Source organism: Pyrus communis, chromosome 1, assembly GCF_041283825.1.
Source record: "Pyrus communis isolate YQ-2024b chromosome 1, ASM4128382v1, whole genome shotgun sequence".
Classification (NCBI taxonomy): domain Eukaryota; kingdom Viridiplantae; phylum Streptophyta; class Magnoliopsida; order Rosales; family Rosaceae; genus Pyrus; species Pyrus communis.
The window spans coordinates 5,509,229-5,525,703 of NC_142565.1; the positions used below are offsets into that span (position 1 = coordinate 5,509,229).

At 36.9% G+C, this 16,475-nt stretch overlaps 2 protein-coding genes and 1 long non-coding RNA gene across 4 annotated transcripts; 1 reads left to right on the top strand and 2 right to left on the bottom strand.

Annotated features, from left to right (window-relative positions):
• Nucleotides 1-2,779: 2,779 nt before the first annotated feature.
• Nucleotides 2,780-4,009, bottom strand: LOC137720191 (uncharacterized). Its single transcript, XM_068459208.2, has one exon. It carries the CDS (start codon nucleotides 3,882-3,884, stop codon nucleotides 2,958-2,960), a length of 927 nt encoding a protein of 308 aa, XP_068315309.1. The 5' UTR covers nucleotides 3,885-4,009; the 3' UTR covers nucleotides 2,780-2,957.
• Nucleotides 4,010-7,959: 3,950 nt separating this feature from the next.
• Nucleotides 7,960-10,892, top strand: LOC148699033 (uncharacterized). Its single transcript, XR_015962620.1, has 2 exons — nucleotides 7,960-8,523; nucleotides 10,727-10,892. It is a non-coding gene; the product is annotated as an uncharacterized LOC148699033 (long non-coding RNA).
• Nucleotides 10,893-12,186: 1,294 nt separating this feature from the next.
• Nucleotides 12,187-14,070, bottom strand: LOC148699034 (uncharacterized). 2 transcript variants are annotated; one of them, XR_015962621.1, is made up of 3 exons: nucleotides 13,900-14,070; nucleotides 13,361-13,431; nucleotides 12,187-12,882 (listed from the first exon to the last, which is right to left on the bottom strand). XR_015962621.1 is itself a non-coding variant. In XM_088694324.1 (3 exons), exons 1-3 carry the CDS (start codon nucleotides 14,008-14,010, stop codon nucleotides 12,573-12,575), a joined length of 471 nt encoding a protein of 156 aa, XP_088550450.1. In that variant the 5' UTR covers nucleotides 14,011-14,068; the 3' UTR covers nucleotides 12,187-12,572. The 2 variants fall into 2 exon arrangements, 1 of the variants encoding a protein (XP_088550450.1); XM_088694324.1 differs by having other exon boundaries at nucleotides 12,187-12,861; nucleotides 13,900-14,068.
• Between the last annotated feature and the right edge of the window lie 2,405 nt (nucleotides 14,071-16,475).

Sequence of the window (16,475 nt, forward strand, 5' to 3'; positions counted from 1 at the left end):
GTTCAAAAAAAGAAAGGCGAGAACCGAACTTAAGACTTCTCACTTATCAATGAAAAGGAATATCATATTATTGATAACTCATTGTGATGTTTAGTTCACTCCTCCACCCGCTTAGTATAAATAATTTTGTTTGTTCGAAAGAAGAAAATGGCAATACTATCCCTTTCTTTATGTTGAGTTTTGCAAGGGCCAAGAAACATAATAGTACATTTAATAAGATGAGCTTGACAATCACATGGTTTGTGTGTCGAGTCTGCCTTCTGATGATAAGCCCATTCGGCTACGCCCAAAATAGAGTGTTCATTTGGTTTTGGGCTCAGATACGTAAGGTGGCTATGTCGGCTTAGTTACTTTTACACTGAGAGTTTAAAACGGGAAACAAATTGTGGGTACATAAATTAGACGTTAAAGCTAATTAGTTGTGCGATCTAATAATATTAGTCTTTACTTGTAAGTGAGTAGTTTTAGTTTTAATTTTTATGGATGATAACTAAGGTATCAATTTATTACTTCGTTCTCTTAATGTAAATATATTTGTGTACAAAAATAAAAAATAAACAGGGTTAAAATGATTCAGTACAAAAAGTTATAACTCGAGAGTGTATCTTGCCCATATTATCATTTGTATTCAGTCGATATTACACCAATACTCGATCAATATGTCACCAGTACTCGATTGATACATGTCAGTAGTCGATCGAAATGCCGTCGGTGTTGTGCCAATATGTTGTTAATATTTGATCCATTCGTTGTTTGTCGTCAATTCAAGGATTCAAAATCCTCCTCCTTAGTCACCCATCTCACCGCTCCTTCCTCCCTCGCCTTCTCCGACAGACGATCGGCATCTGCAAAATCCTAGTCAGTATAACTAGCACAATAGTCCCCCAACTGTTCATCCTCATATTGGATCTTAGAGCCTCCACTGACTCGACAAGATCATGAGAAGTTAGCAAAGTAGACCGAAAAGAGGTGCTGTAATTCCCGCTTTGGACATTGTTTTGACGGAATTTGATCCTCTCCTGAGCAAAGGCTCGGGATCCTCCTGACCTAATAAGACGGGCCATTGGATTTGATCCAATAGTTACAAACAAGGGACCCCTCTAAAGTTAAAATAATTGTAACCGTTGGATCAAAATCCAACGACCCATGTTAGTGGGTTAGGAGGATCCCGAGCCTTTGCTTAGGAGAGGATCCAATTCCTGTTTTGACGAGGGGAAAAAGGTGAAGGACAAGGTCCGAGAGAGCGTCAGCTCTTTCGGGCAGTATTTTCTGCACTTTCAATGGGGCTCTCTCGGGCAGTATTTTCCGAACCTTCAAACTTGAAAGATAACTTTCTTTGCAAGAAAGCAATATCCCTTCATCTAAACTTTGGTATCTCTGGCATAAAGCCATCCCAATTTGTTACTCAGCATAACAGATGCACTGAGAAGAGAACTCCAGTAAATGTATGGCCAAGGATCCCAAGCTTTTCATCGTCTCCTCTATGGGCAAGCAAACCGTTTTACATGCCGTGGAAGTGTCTTTTTACCGCTACACTTGATCTTAGTCAAAAGACCGAGAAAGGTATGGACTCCATACGTAGTCGACTGGACTCCATAAGGTTGAAAAGGCTATTAGGATTCTAAAGCATGGAATGATTCCAACAGTTAATATTGTAAAAACCAACCCATACCCTAATGTCAATCACAAAAACTCGAACAAGTACACAAGAAATCAAGAAACATTTGCAGCAACGGAAAATCAAGAAACACAAAGGGAAGAGAATAGGAAAGGTTTCAGAAACCTTGAACCAATCCATCACTGTCAAATATCAAAAAGCATAGAAAGCCCTTCCTGCACCACCTATAAGGACAGTTGTAGGAAGAAGAAAACTTACGGGTCCGTTTGATAACTATCCGTTTTCAGTTTTTCGTTTTCTTTCTTGTGTACCATTCAAAATACATTTTCCACACCCCTCCCGTCATCATTCCTCTGCCCTTCTTCATCTTTCTTTTCTCTAATGTACTTCTCTTTCATCTCTAACAAAACGAGGAAAACTAAAAACTAAAAACGAAATGGTTATAAATCGGTCTCTAAGATAACCTTTAATCATATACCATTGTCATCTAAACAACTCGATTAAGATCCAGAGAAAAGAAGGCAAGAGATATTTAGCCGTGGTTCCATAGAATCCATACAGAGAAATCTAACGTTCATAGTTGCAAGGATAAAAATCTAACTAAGCTCCATAAAAAGACCTCAATCAGCCGTAAGCTCATCGCCGACTATGGCTGGCATTCTTCTTCATTCCAAATGGTGCTTTCATTCTAAAAACTACTCTATTTAAATTTTCAACATGCTCCTGGAACATAAAGTACCAAACCCCTCCTGAAACATGATCCTTTAGCTCAAAACGCTAGTAAACCAATCAACCAAACCTGGAACTGTACCAACTACTTGTGATCAATCACACAATTCATTCCAAGATGATCAATCACGCAATTCATTCCAACACGAATCATGCATTTCCATTCCAAGACAATCAATCCCGCTATTCATTCTAATATGATTAATCACACAATTCGTTCCAAGAATGATCAAATGCACAATTCATTCCAAGATGATCAATCACGCAATTCATTCCAACACGAATCATGCATTTCATTCCAAGACAATCAATCCCGCTATTCATTCTAAAATGATCAATCACACAATTCGTTCCAAGAATGATCAAACGCACAATTCGTTCCAGGATGATCAAACGCACAATTCATTCCAAGATACATAAACACTCATTCCATCAAATAAAACACCGACTTAACATTAAAGTTTCAACCCTTGTCTTAATTCATTCAGCAATCCAAAAGCCCCAAACCAAATTCCACATAAAAACATATATACATATACACTGTGAACCGGCAAATTAACATTGCGCTTTAGTAATTAAACCATACCAAAACGGCTAAACCCCGATTCAATCAATAATCTGCACGATAATTGCTGTAATCGTCACGCTCGCGCAGGTCATTCTCCACCCTCTGTGCAACCTTATCTTCTTCGTACCTCAACCCCTCATCCAATGCCACTGCACCAAGACCTCCGGCCACTGCGCCCACAGCCAATCCGGTGCCCAATCCCATCTTCCCACTCTTGGGCTTCTGATTCTGATCATAATTCGAGTAGTCCAATGGCGCTGAAGGCCCACTAGGCCCGCCATAGTTCACCGGTCGGTCGAAGAACGGCCTTGGTGGAGGCGGTGGCGCACTGGAGTAGTACGCTGGATAGTAACCCGAGTACGGATCGGAATAGGAGCTGTAATGGTAAGGCGGTGGCGAAGCCGACGGACTAGGAGCGGAAGCTGGTAAAGTAGAGCTGTACGGCGACGGCGAGTATGACCTGAAGTCGCGAACAGGCGGTGGGGGCATAGAGGCACCTCCGTAAAAGTAGCTAGGAGGAGGGCTAATATGGTAATCTGGCGGCAAAGGTCGTTCTCGAACGGCAAGCTTAACACGGATCTTGCCCTGGGGACGGCCGGAAGGACGGACGAGCTGGAAGGTCCGGATTCGGGTCGAGTCGTCCTGATCGGGCAGGTCCTTGAGTGGGACCCTGAGGGTGCCGACTAAGGGCTTGGGAGTGTCGGAGGGTTTGGAGTGGAAGATTTCGAGGGTGAGGAAGGAGTCGTGGAGGGACAGGGTGAGCGGGACGGTGAATCGCTCGTTCCAGACCGGGCGGGTGGAGCCGGAGTCGTCGGACTTGGTGGCGAGCCGGCGGTCGGGGTCTACCCAGAAGACGGCGTAGGGCTTGAGGTCGCCGTTCTTCCAGTTGACGTTCTTGAGATGCTTGGCGGAGACGATCGTGAGGTCGAGATCGAGAGGCTTCTGCGGCGGAGGGCGGGATGAAGCCATGGGGTTAGGCGTCCCTGTGCTAACGTGCGCTAGTGGGGATGGTGCTGAGGGTCCCTAGTATATTGGGTAAGAAGGATTGATGGGATTGTTGCTTTGTTGCGGGGGATGGTGCTAATTGGCATGATGACGATAATATACCTTCCTTTATATATTAACTTTCTTATCAAAAGTAAATAGTAAAATTACCGAGAGTAAACGCGCTTCTCAACTGTAACGGAGTTTTTGAAGAACAGAGTCCTTATCAGGGCAAGTCCAGCGGAAGGGATAGCCCGGTGGACAGGGGACCGAATTAAACTAGTCGTCTCCATTCCTTGCTCCAGCCCATGTGGGCAATTGGATTAAAGGGGCCCGTAGGAGAGGAGAGCCAGGAGTTTAAAGCCGAGCGCCTGAGGGCTCTATGATGCAAGATTGACGTCAGACACGTTATAAAAAAAATTTTATGTCATGCGTGTGCATCACACACGCCCGCGTGGGGTGAGTCACCGACCAGATTTCAGTCAGTGGGGCGCGCGGTTTGAATTCAGATATGTTACCATTCTGGGTGCCACATGGCACCCTCAAAGCCATTGGATTTCAACGGATTTTTTTTTGGACCATCGGATTTCCAACAGTCCAAAAAAATTCAAACCACCGCCAACGGCTAGATGAGTGGCACAATCTCAGCCGTTGGATTCTAGATCAACGGTCCACGTTATTCGTCTTTAAAATAAAAAATAAAAAAAAGAAAGAAAAAAGGAAGAAAAATCTGATATGTTACTGTTGTGCCACATGGCACAATATAAGGGGTTGGATTTCAATTTTTCTTTAATCCAACTGCATAAATTAATTAAGTTAATAAAAAATGTAAAAAATTTAAAAGTAAAATAAAAATAAAAATAAAAGATTATAAATACCTTATAATTATCTTCCACCTTACATCACAATTTCATACTTTCTCAAAGATTGTAAACATATTGTGACACGTGGCATGATGGAATTTGTTAAAAAATTTATCGGAAATCTATCCTCCACGATTCTAAAAAGGTAACGACATGTGGCACGACGGCATTAGATAAAAATCTTATTGAAATCTATCACCAAAAATTGTCATTTCGGATAATGACACGTGGCGCAACGAAATAGATTAAAAATCATATCCGAAATTACAAATAAAAGAATTTTTTATTATTTGATAAAATAAAAAATACTAATATTTTATTGCCTATTGCCATGGCTATTTAGTTAGGGGTGGAGATGCAAAAGGTAATTACTGTTCATTAAAGACGGTTACTATTCACTGGAGGGGATTCAATAGGCAGTTGCCCTAGGGGGCCTTCCTACACTAGAAGTGCTCTCACCGCATAGTCCCTAAATATAGGGACAAATGACTTCTAATGGGTCGGAATTGAAGTCCTCAAAGTATCTTAATACATAAAAACTTTCTAGATACCTCAAAAGAATTCTCAAATATGAGGACTACACATAGCAACTCAAAGAGCGGACTCCATATTAATTTTGAGTAGGAATAGTGTCACATCCCCGCCCAGGACGGATCATTTCCCGGGCCCGCTCCACCACCGTAGCACGATATTATCCGCTTTGAGCTTACCATTCCCTCACGGTTTTATTTTTGGGAACTCACAAGCAACTTCCCATTGGGTCACCCATCATGGGATTGCTCTAGCCCCCTTCTCGCTTAACTTCGGAGTTCCTAAGGAACCCGAAGCCAGTGAGCTCCCAAAAGACCTTGTGCTAGGTAGGGATGGGAATTTACATTTAAGAATCACACCCCTGAGCGATGTCGGATCTTACAAATAGTCTTGCTAATTATGTTTTTTTTCTTTGTTTTTTGAATCCACCCAAGTGGGGCAACTTCTCATTTGTCTTCTTCTTTTTTTTTTTTTTTTTTTTAAATTCTTGAAAAATCAATAGTAGAGATAGTATTTATTTTTTTCTTTTATTTTTATTTTTTTTAACAATGTTTATAATATTTCAATGAAATCAATAATAATTTCTTAATATTTTAGTCCCTATATTTAGGGATTATATTATAAGGAATTTTCATTATAGATAATATTCTTTTAGGGACTTGAATATTCCTCTAAAGCTCATAAATGAATCCTCAAAGGTGGTGGTGGGATGTTTAGGGATTAAGAACTTTTCAGTTTGTAATAGTTTTTTTTTTTAAAAAAAAAACAAATGATATTATATATACTAAGAGGAGGGGATGAGCTTAGGCTAGCAAGCAATAATGTGGTTCAAAATCACTTTTGGCGAAAGTCGAACCTAAGATCTCTCACTTACAAGTGAAGAAGAATATAATTAGACCAGCGTACTATGTGGCAATAGTTTTTTTTTTTTTTTTAATTTTTTTTAAGGAGGACAACTAGCGGCAAATCACAATTATTTACTATTTTCGGGCTCGAAGAGGTTATGGGGAATTCAACCTACTCATATCCACCGTCAAGCAGCATATAAATTGTACTTATTGGCTAACAAGCAATTACGTAATTTAATTACTTGACTGGATAAAATAAAATTCGGCATTTTTTTTTGTTTGTTGATAGATGCATGAATATTTTGTGTGAAACTCGTTTGGAAAATTTATTACGTCATTACTATATATGATGGCACTCTCCACATATATGCTGCCCAAATACCTAAACATTTTCATATAAATTTCAGTATAAATGGTACGTAATTACTAGGTGACAACAAATTAAGTTTTTTTTTTTTTTTTTTTTTGTCAAACAACAAATTAGGTATTAGGAGTTGGTTACTTAAAAAGTCACAATGCATGAACATTTCATATTGAAACTTCTTTGGAATTCGATAAAAAAAAAAAAAAAAAAAACTTCTTTGGAATTCGATCAAAAAAAGAAACTTCTTTGGAAAAATTATTAATCTATTAATCTATTACTATAACAATATAATTTAGATAAACGGTTATCTATAATCATTATATGTCAAATTTATTTGAGTGAATAACCGCAAATATTCATAATCGTGAATATTAACATGTCTTTTGTCGTCTACTAGTTATTTCATATTGAACTTTATTTGGAAAAAAAATATTAAGCTATAATCCTTACATGTCAAATTTATATGATGAACAATTGCGGATATTCATAATCGCAACTATTTTGCATCTCATGTGTCGTCTACTAGTTATTTCTAATTCTTGTGTATTCTTTTCGAGTGAGTACATGCATCTTAATTCTGTTTGTAGATCTTTAGAATCTATCCAATCATAGGAGATTGAAAATTCCAGATTTAATTTGCTTGTTCAAATTAATTAAGCATCATGTGCATATAATTTTAGTTTTTTTTTTTTAAACTAATGAAAAAAATTTCAAAACTTTGAGTTTTAACCAAAGTCACCTAATAACTGTTATTTAATGATAAGGACAAGAGATAAAAAAAAAAATTAAAAAAAACAAAAACTTATTCAACCCAAAGTGTTTGCGTACGTTAGCAGTGCGAAAACAAGCATCTACCAATTCAACAGAAAACCAATTGTGCAAAAGCAGCACCAAATTACTTTTTAAATATTTCATCAGGAAGGAAAATGTTCAGAGAGAGAGAGAGAGAGAGAGAGAGAGAGAGAGAGAGAGAGAGAGAGAGAGAGAGAGAGAGAGAGAGAGAGAGAGAGAAGAGAATGCCAACCAAATTCATTCAAAGTGACATCAACAAACCCAAAATTTTTATAGAGAGAGAGAGAGAGAGAGAGAGAGAATGCCAACCAAATTCATTCAAAGTGACATCAACAAACCCAAAATTTATATATATATAGAGAGAGAGAGAGAGAGAGAGAGAGAGAGAGAGAGAGAGATTTGAGATAAAAAATATATATTGCTGACATCAATACATGACTACCACTTAGCCCTACATGTGGGGTAGCATGTGACAATCCGTTCCAAATTTTACGTTTTTATTTTATTTTAAAAGCGTGAATTTACGAAATTGCCCTAGAGGCAAGGACTTTGACTTCCGTTGACCATCGACTTGAGAGATGTGAGACTTATTCTTTAAGCATATACTCGTAGTACTCTTTGGTACGAACGTATAGGCGAAATCCGTTTGCGAGTCCGGATTATAACGGTATAGTTACGGACGTTCGAAATTGGTTATTTAAGGTTTAGTGTTTATTTAAATTAAATCCCCACTTTGTGGGGAAAGCCCAAAATCAGAAATGGAGGGAGGAAAGAAAGAAAAAAAAAAAAAAAAAAAGAAGAAGAAAAGGAGGTGGGTTTCCGTCCACCCGCACCCACCGCGGGTCTATCTTCCAAGGCCGATTTCGGCTAACTCCGGTGGAGTTTTTGGATGCCACCATCACCATCTTGAAGCTCTCATTCCCCTCTACAAAACCCACCCGAGAACCACCTTGATTAACCATGGTATGGGGCGGTTTGAGGCCACGAAAGTTGACGAAAATCAATGGTGCTCCGGCCACCCTTTTTGATTTTCCGGCAAATCGGCAAAGCGATGGCCGATGCCACCACTTGGGCTTTGTAGCCCATCATCCCAGGAGCAAAACCCAACCAACCTTGACCCCGTTGGACCACCGTAGACGACGAATCGACGTCGGGAAGTTTTAGGCACCCGCCGGCTTTGTGGGCAAAATTGACCATCTTCCGTCCACTTTTGGACTTCGTGGCAGGTATGAAAGTTGCTCCACTCACTGAGATCTTCATTTCTGTGAAGTTTGAGAATTTTTGGAAATAGTTGGATTTTCAGGCGAGTCGCGGCGGCGCGTGGCCAGTGGGCCGCCAATGCTATTTTTAGGCTATGTCAAATGTCTTGAATTCAGTTTTTTCATTTGAATGACGTAGGTTGATAGTTGGAACCTAAATTCGTTACGATACGTTACTTGATAAAAATGTGAATCGATGATCCGATCGTTGGATCGTCACCAAAATTGGATACATTATAATACGTAATATTTAAAGATCATAGGAATTTATGGATCGGGAATCCGACTTATGGATCTTCCTGAATTGGATTTGTAAGTTAGTAAAATAAATGTTTACGGCCACTTGTTTTAGGCAATTGGCGGAGATCTGACCGTTGGATCGTAATGAAATTTTAGTATGTTATTCTAGAAACATATTGTGGATCGTTGGGAGTTGCGGATTGGAAATCTGATATGCGGATCTTCCAGGTCAAGTTATACAGGGTTGTAAACCCTACCGTCGATCAAAGATCGACGGTTAACTTGTGATCAATGAGTCTCAAACTATTTTAGAATGTCGTTGAGGTTGTGTTTTATGTGAATTACGCATTCTTCAGATAAGAGTTCTGAGATGTGATTTGATAATTGGTCACAGGGACCAATCATTCAGGACGCCTCGATGTGTGCGCTAGAGAATCATAGTGTGGACTTCAGGTGAGTGGATCTTTTCCTTTTTATCGTATATATGGTTGAGAGTTCTATCAACACTTTTAAGTTGATTAGGCATATTATTTTCATATATAATTATTGTGAATGCTTGAAGTACTATATGAACTACGAATGGCTTGATCCCTGTTTAGGGTACGTAGGCAGTCTAACGAGACGTTAGATGCAGCCATAAAATATTTGAGACAAAAGCCTTGCTTGGGAAATTGAGTAATGCGAAGGAAATTGGTAAAGGCAAATTTTAGTTTTATGAATTAGTTAGCTAAATTAGTGTTAATTGGGTCGTCATGGATAATTATCCCTGAAAATAAGTAGTTGGGGAGTAGGACGTTATTGATTGTACACTTCACACTGTATTGTTTATAATTGAGAATGTTACGACATGGTTGAGTATTAGATTGCATCATGGTATATCAATATGTATATTACTTGCATATAATTATTGGGAATGCTTTCAAGTGCAAAGGTGAACTCAGGACACCCAGGTAAGTTCAGGTGAGTTTATGGTACTAGTTGAATCGATTGCGTTATAGCATGACTACAGTTATGTGTTAGGCAACTTCGATACTGTAGTACTGGTTGCCATGAGTTGCACATGTTATATTGAGATGCATCGAGAGCTCATAAACCTGCACCCCGGTGTTAGTGCTCCCGCCCGTGGCCAGGGCACAGTCCTTCACGTGATGTTCACCTCTCGCACATTACGCTCACCTTGGATTCAAGGTAGGTGCACAGTCCTGTCGTACAGACCACTTTAGGTGGTTCCGACTCGTAGGTGACCCGCGATTATTCGCCCAGTCTTCACGTGATCGTAGCACTTGAGCGTATTTATTTACACCCAGTCCTGTTGTACAGACCACTTTAGGTGGTTCCGACTCGTGTGCAAGTATAATTATTGAGCTATTGGCTAGCCAAGATTGATGAGATATGGATAAGTTGTACAGGTCACTATAGGTGACTCCGACTTATATGCTAGCCATGATTGATGAGATATGGATAAGTTGTACATGTCACTATAGGTGACTCCGACTTATATGCTAGTCAGGATTGATGAGATATGGATAAGTCGTACAGGTCACTATAGATGACTCCGACTTATATGCTAGCCAGGATTGATGAGATATGGATAAGTCGTACAGGTCACTATAGGTGACTCCAACTTATATGCTAGCCATGATTGATGAGATATGGATAAGTTGTACATGTTATTTTAGATGACTCTGACTGATATATTACTTTGTATTGATTTAGTTCATTTGGCCTACTTATTAATGTATGGTGGAGTTAATGGCAAACCGTGGTTTTGGTCATTTCTGAGTATGGTTTGGATATATGTATATATGTTGTACTGTCTTATGGAAAACGATACGGGTTTTACATTTAGGGGCATTACTTTTAGAGAGGTAATAACTTTGGGAAGCTTGGTTTTATTGCTTACTCACACCTTCTGTTTGGTGCCCACCAGGTTTTAGCTGCTGAGTTTGTATCGACAAGAATCTGTGGCGAATCTTAGTATTGATGGATATTTTTGAGGGTATGATTCTTACCCACCCTACTGTACCTTACTTATGCTCTGACATCGCGTGTGAAATGGGTTCGCTCCCACTCGTAGCAAACTCTGGTACTTAGACGCTTTTAGATTCAAATTTATTCACTTTTTATACACTATCACATTTTATGGCTTCGTCACCTTCCAGGTGTCGGCCAGCACAGCTTGATTCAGGGTCCAAGTGGACTTTCTGGGTCGGGGTGTGTCATAGTATCTCATCATCACTCCGTGTTCAAATTATGGAATTCTTTTATTAATTTTAACCCTAACCAGCTAAAATCTAAAAATAAAAAATATTAGATTACTTTCCTCAATGAAAGCACATTAGCTTTTTTGATCTTTCATTTATGCTTTTGTTGTTAATTTTGTTTGAATAAATTAAAGGGAAGTCAAATAAAATGTTCGAATAATGTTAAGGAACAAATAGGAATGTGAAAATCATTATTCTAACTCTGTAAGAATATAAATATTATTATCATTGATTCATATGATAATGAGAAGAGAGCTTCAAATTTTGAACCTTTTAATGTTCAGTTTAAAAACAGTGATAATGCTAGTGTTCAATTTTAAGAAATAGTCAGTGTTTAGTTTACGAAATAGTTAGTTTTTGGTTTAAGAAATAGTCAGTATTTAGTTTACGAAATAGTAATAGTACTAGTGTTCAGTTTAAGAAATAGTTAATGTTCAGTTTAGGAAATAGTCAGTGTTTAGTTTAAGAAGTAGTGATAGTATTAATGTTCCGTTTAAGAAATAGTCAGTATTTAGTTTAAGAAATATTGTTTAGTTTAAGAAGTAGTCAATGTTCAGTTTAAGAAAAAGTGTTCAAATTTAAGTAGTCAATGTTCTGTTTAATAAATAGTGACAGTATTAGTGTTCATAAAATTGAATAATGAAAATTTTCTTTATTTTTGATCTTGTAATATTATTACTTAGTTTGTTCTAAAAAATTGAAAGAATAGTCAAATAAACAAATAAAAAAAATTGTTTATAGAGTGAGGTGAAAGGAGAGAGAAGAGTGGGGAGAGGTGAAAAAAAGAAGAAGAAGAAAAATTGATGTGGATGGGTGAGGTGAAATGAGAGAGAAAAATTGATAGGAATATGTGAAAGAGAGAGAGAGAGAGAAAGAGGTTGAACGGTTGAGTGTGGAAGAATATGTGAATGTGTGTGATGTGACGTTTGGTTCCGTGCATGAGAATGTGTTGGCTATTTTATTTATTTATTATTATTATGTAAAACTTTTGTTACTTTCATTAAAATTTGAATTTTTTTTATTAAAGTTTGTAGATTGTTTTGGTTAATTAAAAGTTCTGAGAAGCCATTTTTATTAAAGCTCTTTTTTTGATTTTTTTTTTTTTTTTTTTTTGGGTATCAAGAAATCCAAAATTGCAATTAGGATAAAATAAATTGTATGAGTACATCTAGATAAGTAAGTCACCCTCATCAGATTTAATGAGGAACTATCTAACTAATTAGGTTACTCATCTAAGCTTATATATTGACCAAGTTTCATTGACAAAAAAAATGAAAATAAAAAGGTGTCCTTCAGCCTTCAGTACATGTCCTTCGCTCTTTACCAGTCCAAACTTGCCTTTTTTTTTTTTTTTTTTTTTTTTTTTTTTTTTCTGGTTCATCTTCAGTAACAGGATTCTAGTTCTGCTCACACTGGATATCCCATTGGAGGTTCCTAGCTCGGACTCGTCTTTCTTCAGGATCTTCACGTGTAGAGATCCCCATTCCAAAAGATTGGTGCTGCGTTAGAAATTCACTTGTAGATTCCATTTAGGGTTCGGCAACTGTAGACAAACTTCGACTCGTACTCTTTGCCAGGTTCCATCCGTAAGACAAGTTGATAGACCCTATTAGTACAACATATTGTACTATAATTAGGGCCATCGAGACCTTTGGCATGGTAGATGTCAACACTCAGGACGACTTTTTGGTCCAAGTATGAGTGTTTTTCTTGTCCATCATCCTTGTTTGTCATCCTTTTCTTCTTTAGAGCTCTGTTGTAGTTATCTACATCATTGTTCATCCTCCTTGCCATGGTCAAGCTGTATAGAAAAATTAAAGACCTAATAGAAGGGATAGAACAAAAATGAGAGAGAAAAACCAAGCAAAAAGAAAGCTAGACCCTTTTCTGCAAAATAATATAATTACTTGAACGTATTTGGTACTACACGCCGAAGAAAAATTAAAATAAATAAATAAAATACAAACTTATGAACAAAGAAAAATCACAAGAATCAGGGATATAAAGCAACATATAAAAAAAAATCAAATTAATTTACAAATTGAATGATGGAGGCCATTTCTATGCAAGACTTCTTGTGTAGGTATATCGTAGTACATAATCCATGTCGGCCACTTAGATTTTTATGAAGTTCTATAAACTCTTTTAAAATCTTGATTGATTACCTATGTTCTTTTATGGATTCATTTAAAATCTTTATTAAATACATATAGATTTGTAAACTCTTTAACAAATATTTACGTTTAATTAAATACACCCTCCTAAAACAAAACACGATATACAAATTTCAATGGACTTACCAAAAAGAGATGGGACTGGATATAATAGTGTATTCCTGTTTCTCCACACAATGTTTGAGAACTCTCTCACCCTGTTCGGCGAAGATAAATAGGTGTTTTGTAAGTAAGATAAGATTTGACAGTCTTTAAAATAATAATTCTTAAAATGACAGTTACAACTTTTTTTCCAATTATTTTCTTTTAAATAAGCTTCTTAAAAAAAAAAAAAATTGGTTTCCATTGTTGGATGATACACCAACGACCAAGATATGCGAATACATGTTAGTGCGTGCATTGATAAACATGTACTCATCAATTTTAAACCTTAATAGAAAAGAAATTACGAATAAGACAAAAAATGCATCATGTCATTTAGTGTTGGTTAATAATTGTTTGACCGTGCTCTCGTAATTCATTAATTAAGGACGGAGGTACCAATGAACTAGAAAGGTGATGGACCATGGGCCTCATGCCTTGATCCAGTACAAACGGATAATTAGATTACAACGGTACCAGTGATAAATTATCTTAATGAATATGGCAATAACTTACAATGTTACCTTTAAAACTACGTGTCGGTATGAGTCATACTCTTCTTCTTCTTCTGCAGATTTCCTCTTTAGGGCTTGCCGGTGTGAGTCGTGCTCTTCTTCTTCATCTGCAGATTTCATCCTTGTCGCAGCCAAACTGTATGAAAAATAAAAACCAAGAAGAGTTTGTGTATGAGTCGGAGATGAAAGTTGATGCATGTATATATAGGAAATAGTGGCGTCTAGGTCTGGCATGCTGGCTATGGCCGCACCTTAAGGCATTGCCAACGACCACTCATACATGGCAATCTTTGATTGGTCACTTCATGTCTAAAATACACAGTGATTGGTCAACTATGTCGCACTCACTAATTAGGAAAATTACGTGGCAATAATAATGTTTTACCTAACATTTTCCACATATGAAATTGAATATAAATTGTACTTATTTGGTAATTGACAAGCAATTAGGTAATTACATGACCGGATAAACAAAAATGCACGGATTTTTTTGTTTGTTGGATGATGCATGAATATTTTATCTGAAACTTGTTTGGAAAATTTATTACGTCATTCATTACTATATATGATGGCATTCTCCATATATGCTGCCCAAATATTAATTTTACCTAAACATTTCCATAAAATTTCAAGTATAAATGGTACGTAATTACATTGAATTTTCGTATCCAAACTTCTTTGGAAAAAAATATTAAGCTATTACTATAACAATATAATTTAGATAAAGATCATCTATAATCATTACATGTCAAATTATTTGGGTGCATGCATAATCGCAATTATTTTGCATGCCCTTTGTCGTCTTTATTATGTTTTTAGATCTTTAGATAGAATAGGAGATTGAAAATTCTAGATTTAATTTGCTTTTTCAAAGTAATTAAGCATCATATGCATATAATTTTGGTTTTTTTTTTTTTTTTTGGTATCGAGAAGTCCAAAACTGGAATTAGGGTAAAATAAATTGTACGAGTACATCTAGATAAGGAAGTCACCTTCATCAAATTTCATGATGAACCATCTAACTAACTAGGTTAGTCATCTAAGCTTATATATTGACCAAGTTTCATCGACAAAAAAATGTGTCCTTCGGCTTTCAATACATGCCCTTCGCTTTTTGTCAGTCCAAACTTGCCTTCCTTTTTCTGGTTGATCTTCGGCAATGGGATTCTAGTCCTGCTCACACCGGATATCCCGTTGGAGGTCCCTGGCTCGGAGTTGTCTTTCCTCAAGATCTCCACGTGTAGAGATCCCCATTCCAAAAGACTAGCGCTGAGTTGGAAATTTACTTGTCGATTCCATTTAAGGTTTGGCGACCCATAGACAAACTTCGACTCGTACTCTTTGCCTGGTTCAACCCATAATACAAGTTGATAGACCCTATTAGTACAACATATTGTACCATAATTAGGGCCGTCGAGGCCTTCGGCATGGTAGATGTCAACACTCAGGACGACTTTTTGGTCCAAGTATGAGTTTTTTTCTTGTCCATCGTCCTTGTATGTCATCCTTTTCTTCTTCAGTGCTCTGTTGTAGTTATCTATATCATTGTTTATCGTCCTTGCCATGGTCAAGCTGTATAGAAAAATTAAAGACCTAATACAAGGCATAGAACAAAAATGACAGAGAAAAACCAAGCAAAAAATAAAAAATTAGACCCTTGTTTGCAAATAAATAAATAAAATTATTAGAATGTATTATGTACTACACGCCAAAAAAAATAAAAATAAAAATAAAAAAATATATAAATACACAATAAATTAACTTATGAAGATTGACATCATGTTCTACCAGTCACAAATTCTACTGCCATGTGAATGTGAGAGTATAAGAGATACAAATCCAACATGAAAAAGAAAAATCGCAAGAATTAGAGACACAAAGCAACATATAAATAAAATCAAATTAAGTTACAAAAAAATTGACGGAGGCCTTTTCTATGCAAGGCTTACATCGCAGTATATAATCAGACTAATCAGTGTCAATCATTCATATTTTTATGAAGTTTTATAAACTCTTTGAAAATCTTGATTGAATACCCATGAACTTCTATGAATTCATTTAAGATCTTGATTGAATACGTATCTACTTGCAAAATCTTTTACAATAATTTAAATGCCTAATCGAATACACCCTCCTAAAACGAAACATGATATTCAGATTTCAATTGACTTACCAGAAAGAGATGGCGACTGGGTACTGTACTTTTCGTTTCCCGACACAACGTTTGACAATTCTCACCCTGTTCGGCTAAGATAAATAGGTGTTTTGTAGGTGAGATAAGATTTGACGGTCTTTAAAACATTCTTAAAATGACAATTACAACTTTTTTCCAAGTATTTTCTTTTAAATAAGATTCTTAAAAAAAATAATTATCGGTTTCCGTCATTAGATCACATACGAACGGTCAAGATATGCGAATACGTGTTAGTGCGAGCATTGCTAAACATGTCCCTCGTCATTTTTAAACCTTATTAAAAAAGAAATTGACGAATAAGACGACAAATTTAGCATGCCATTCAGTGCCAATTAATAATTGTTTGACCGTGCCCTCATAATTCATTAATTAAGGACGGAGATACCAATGA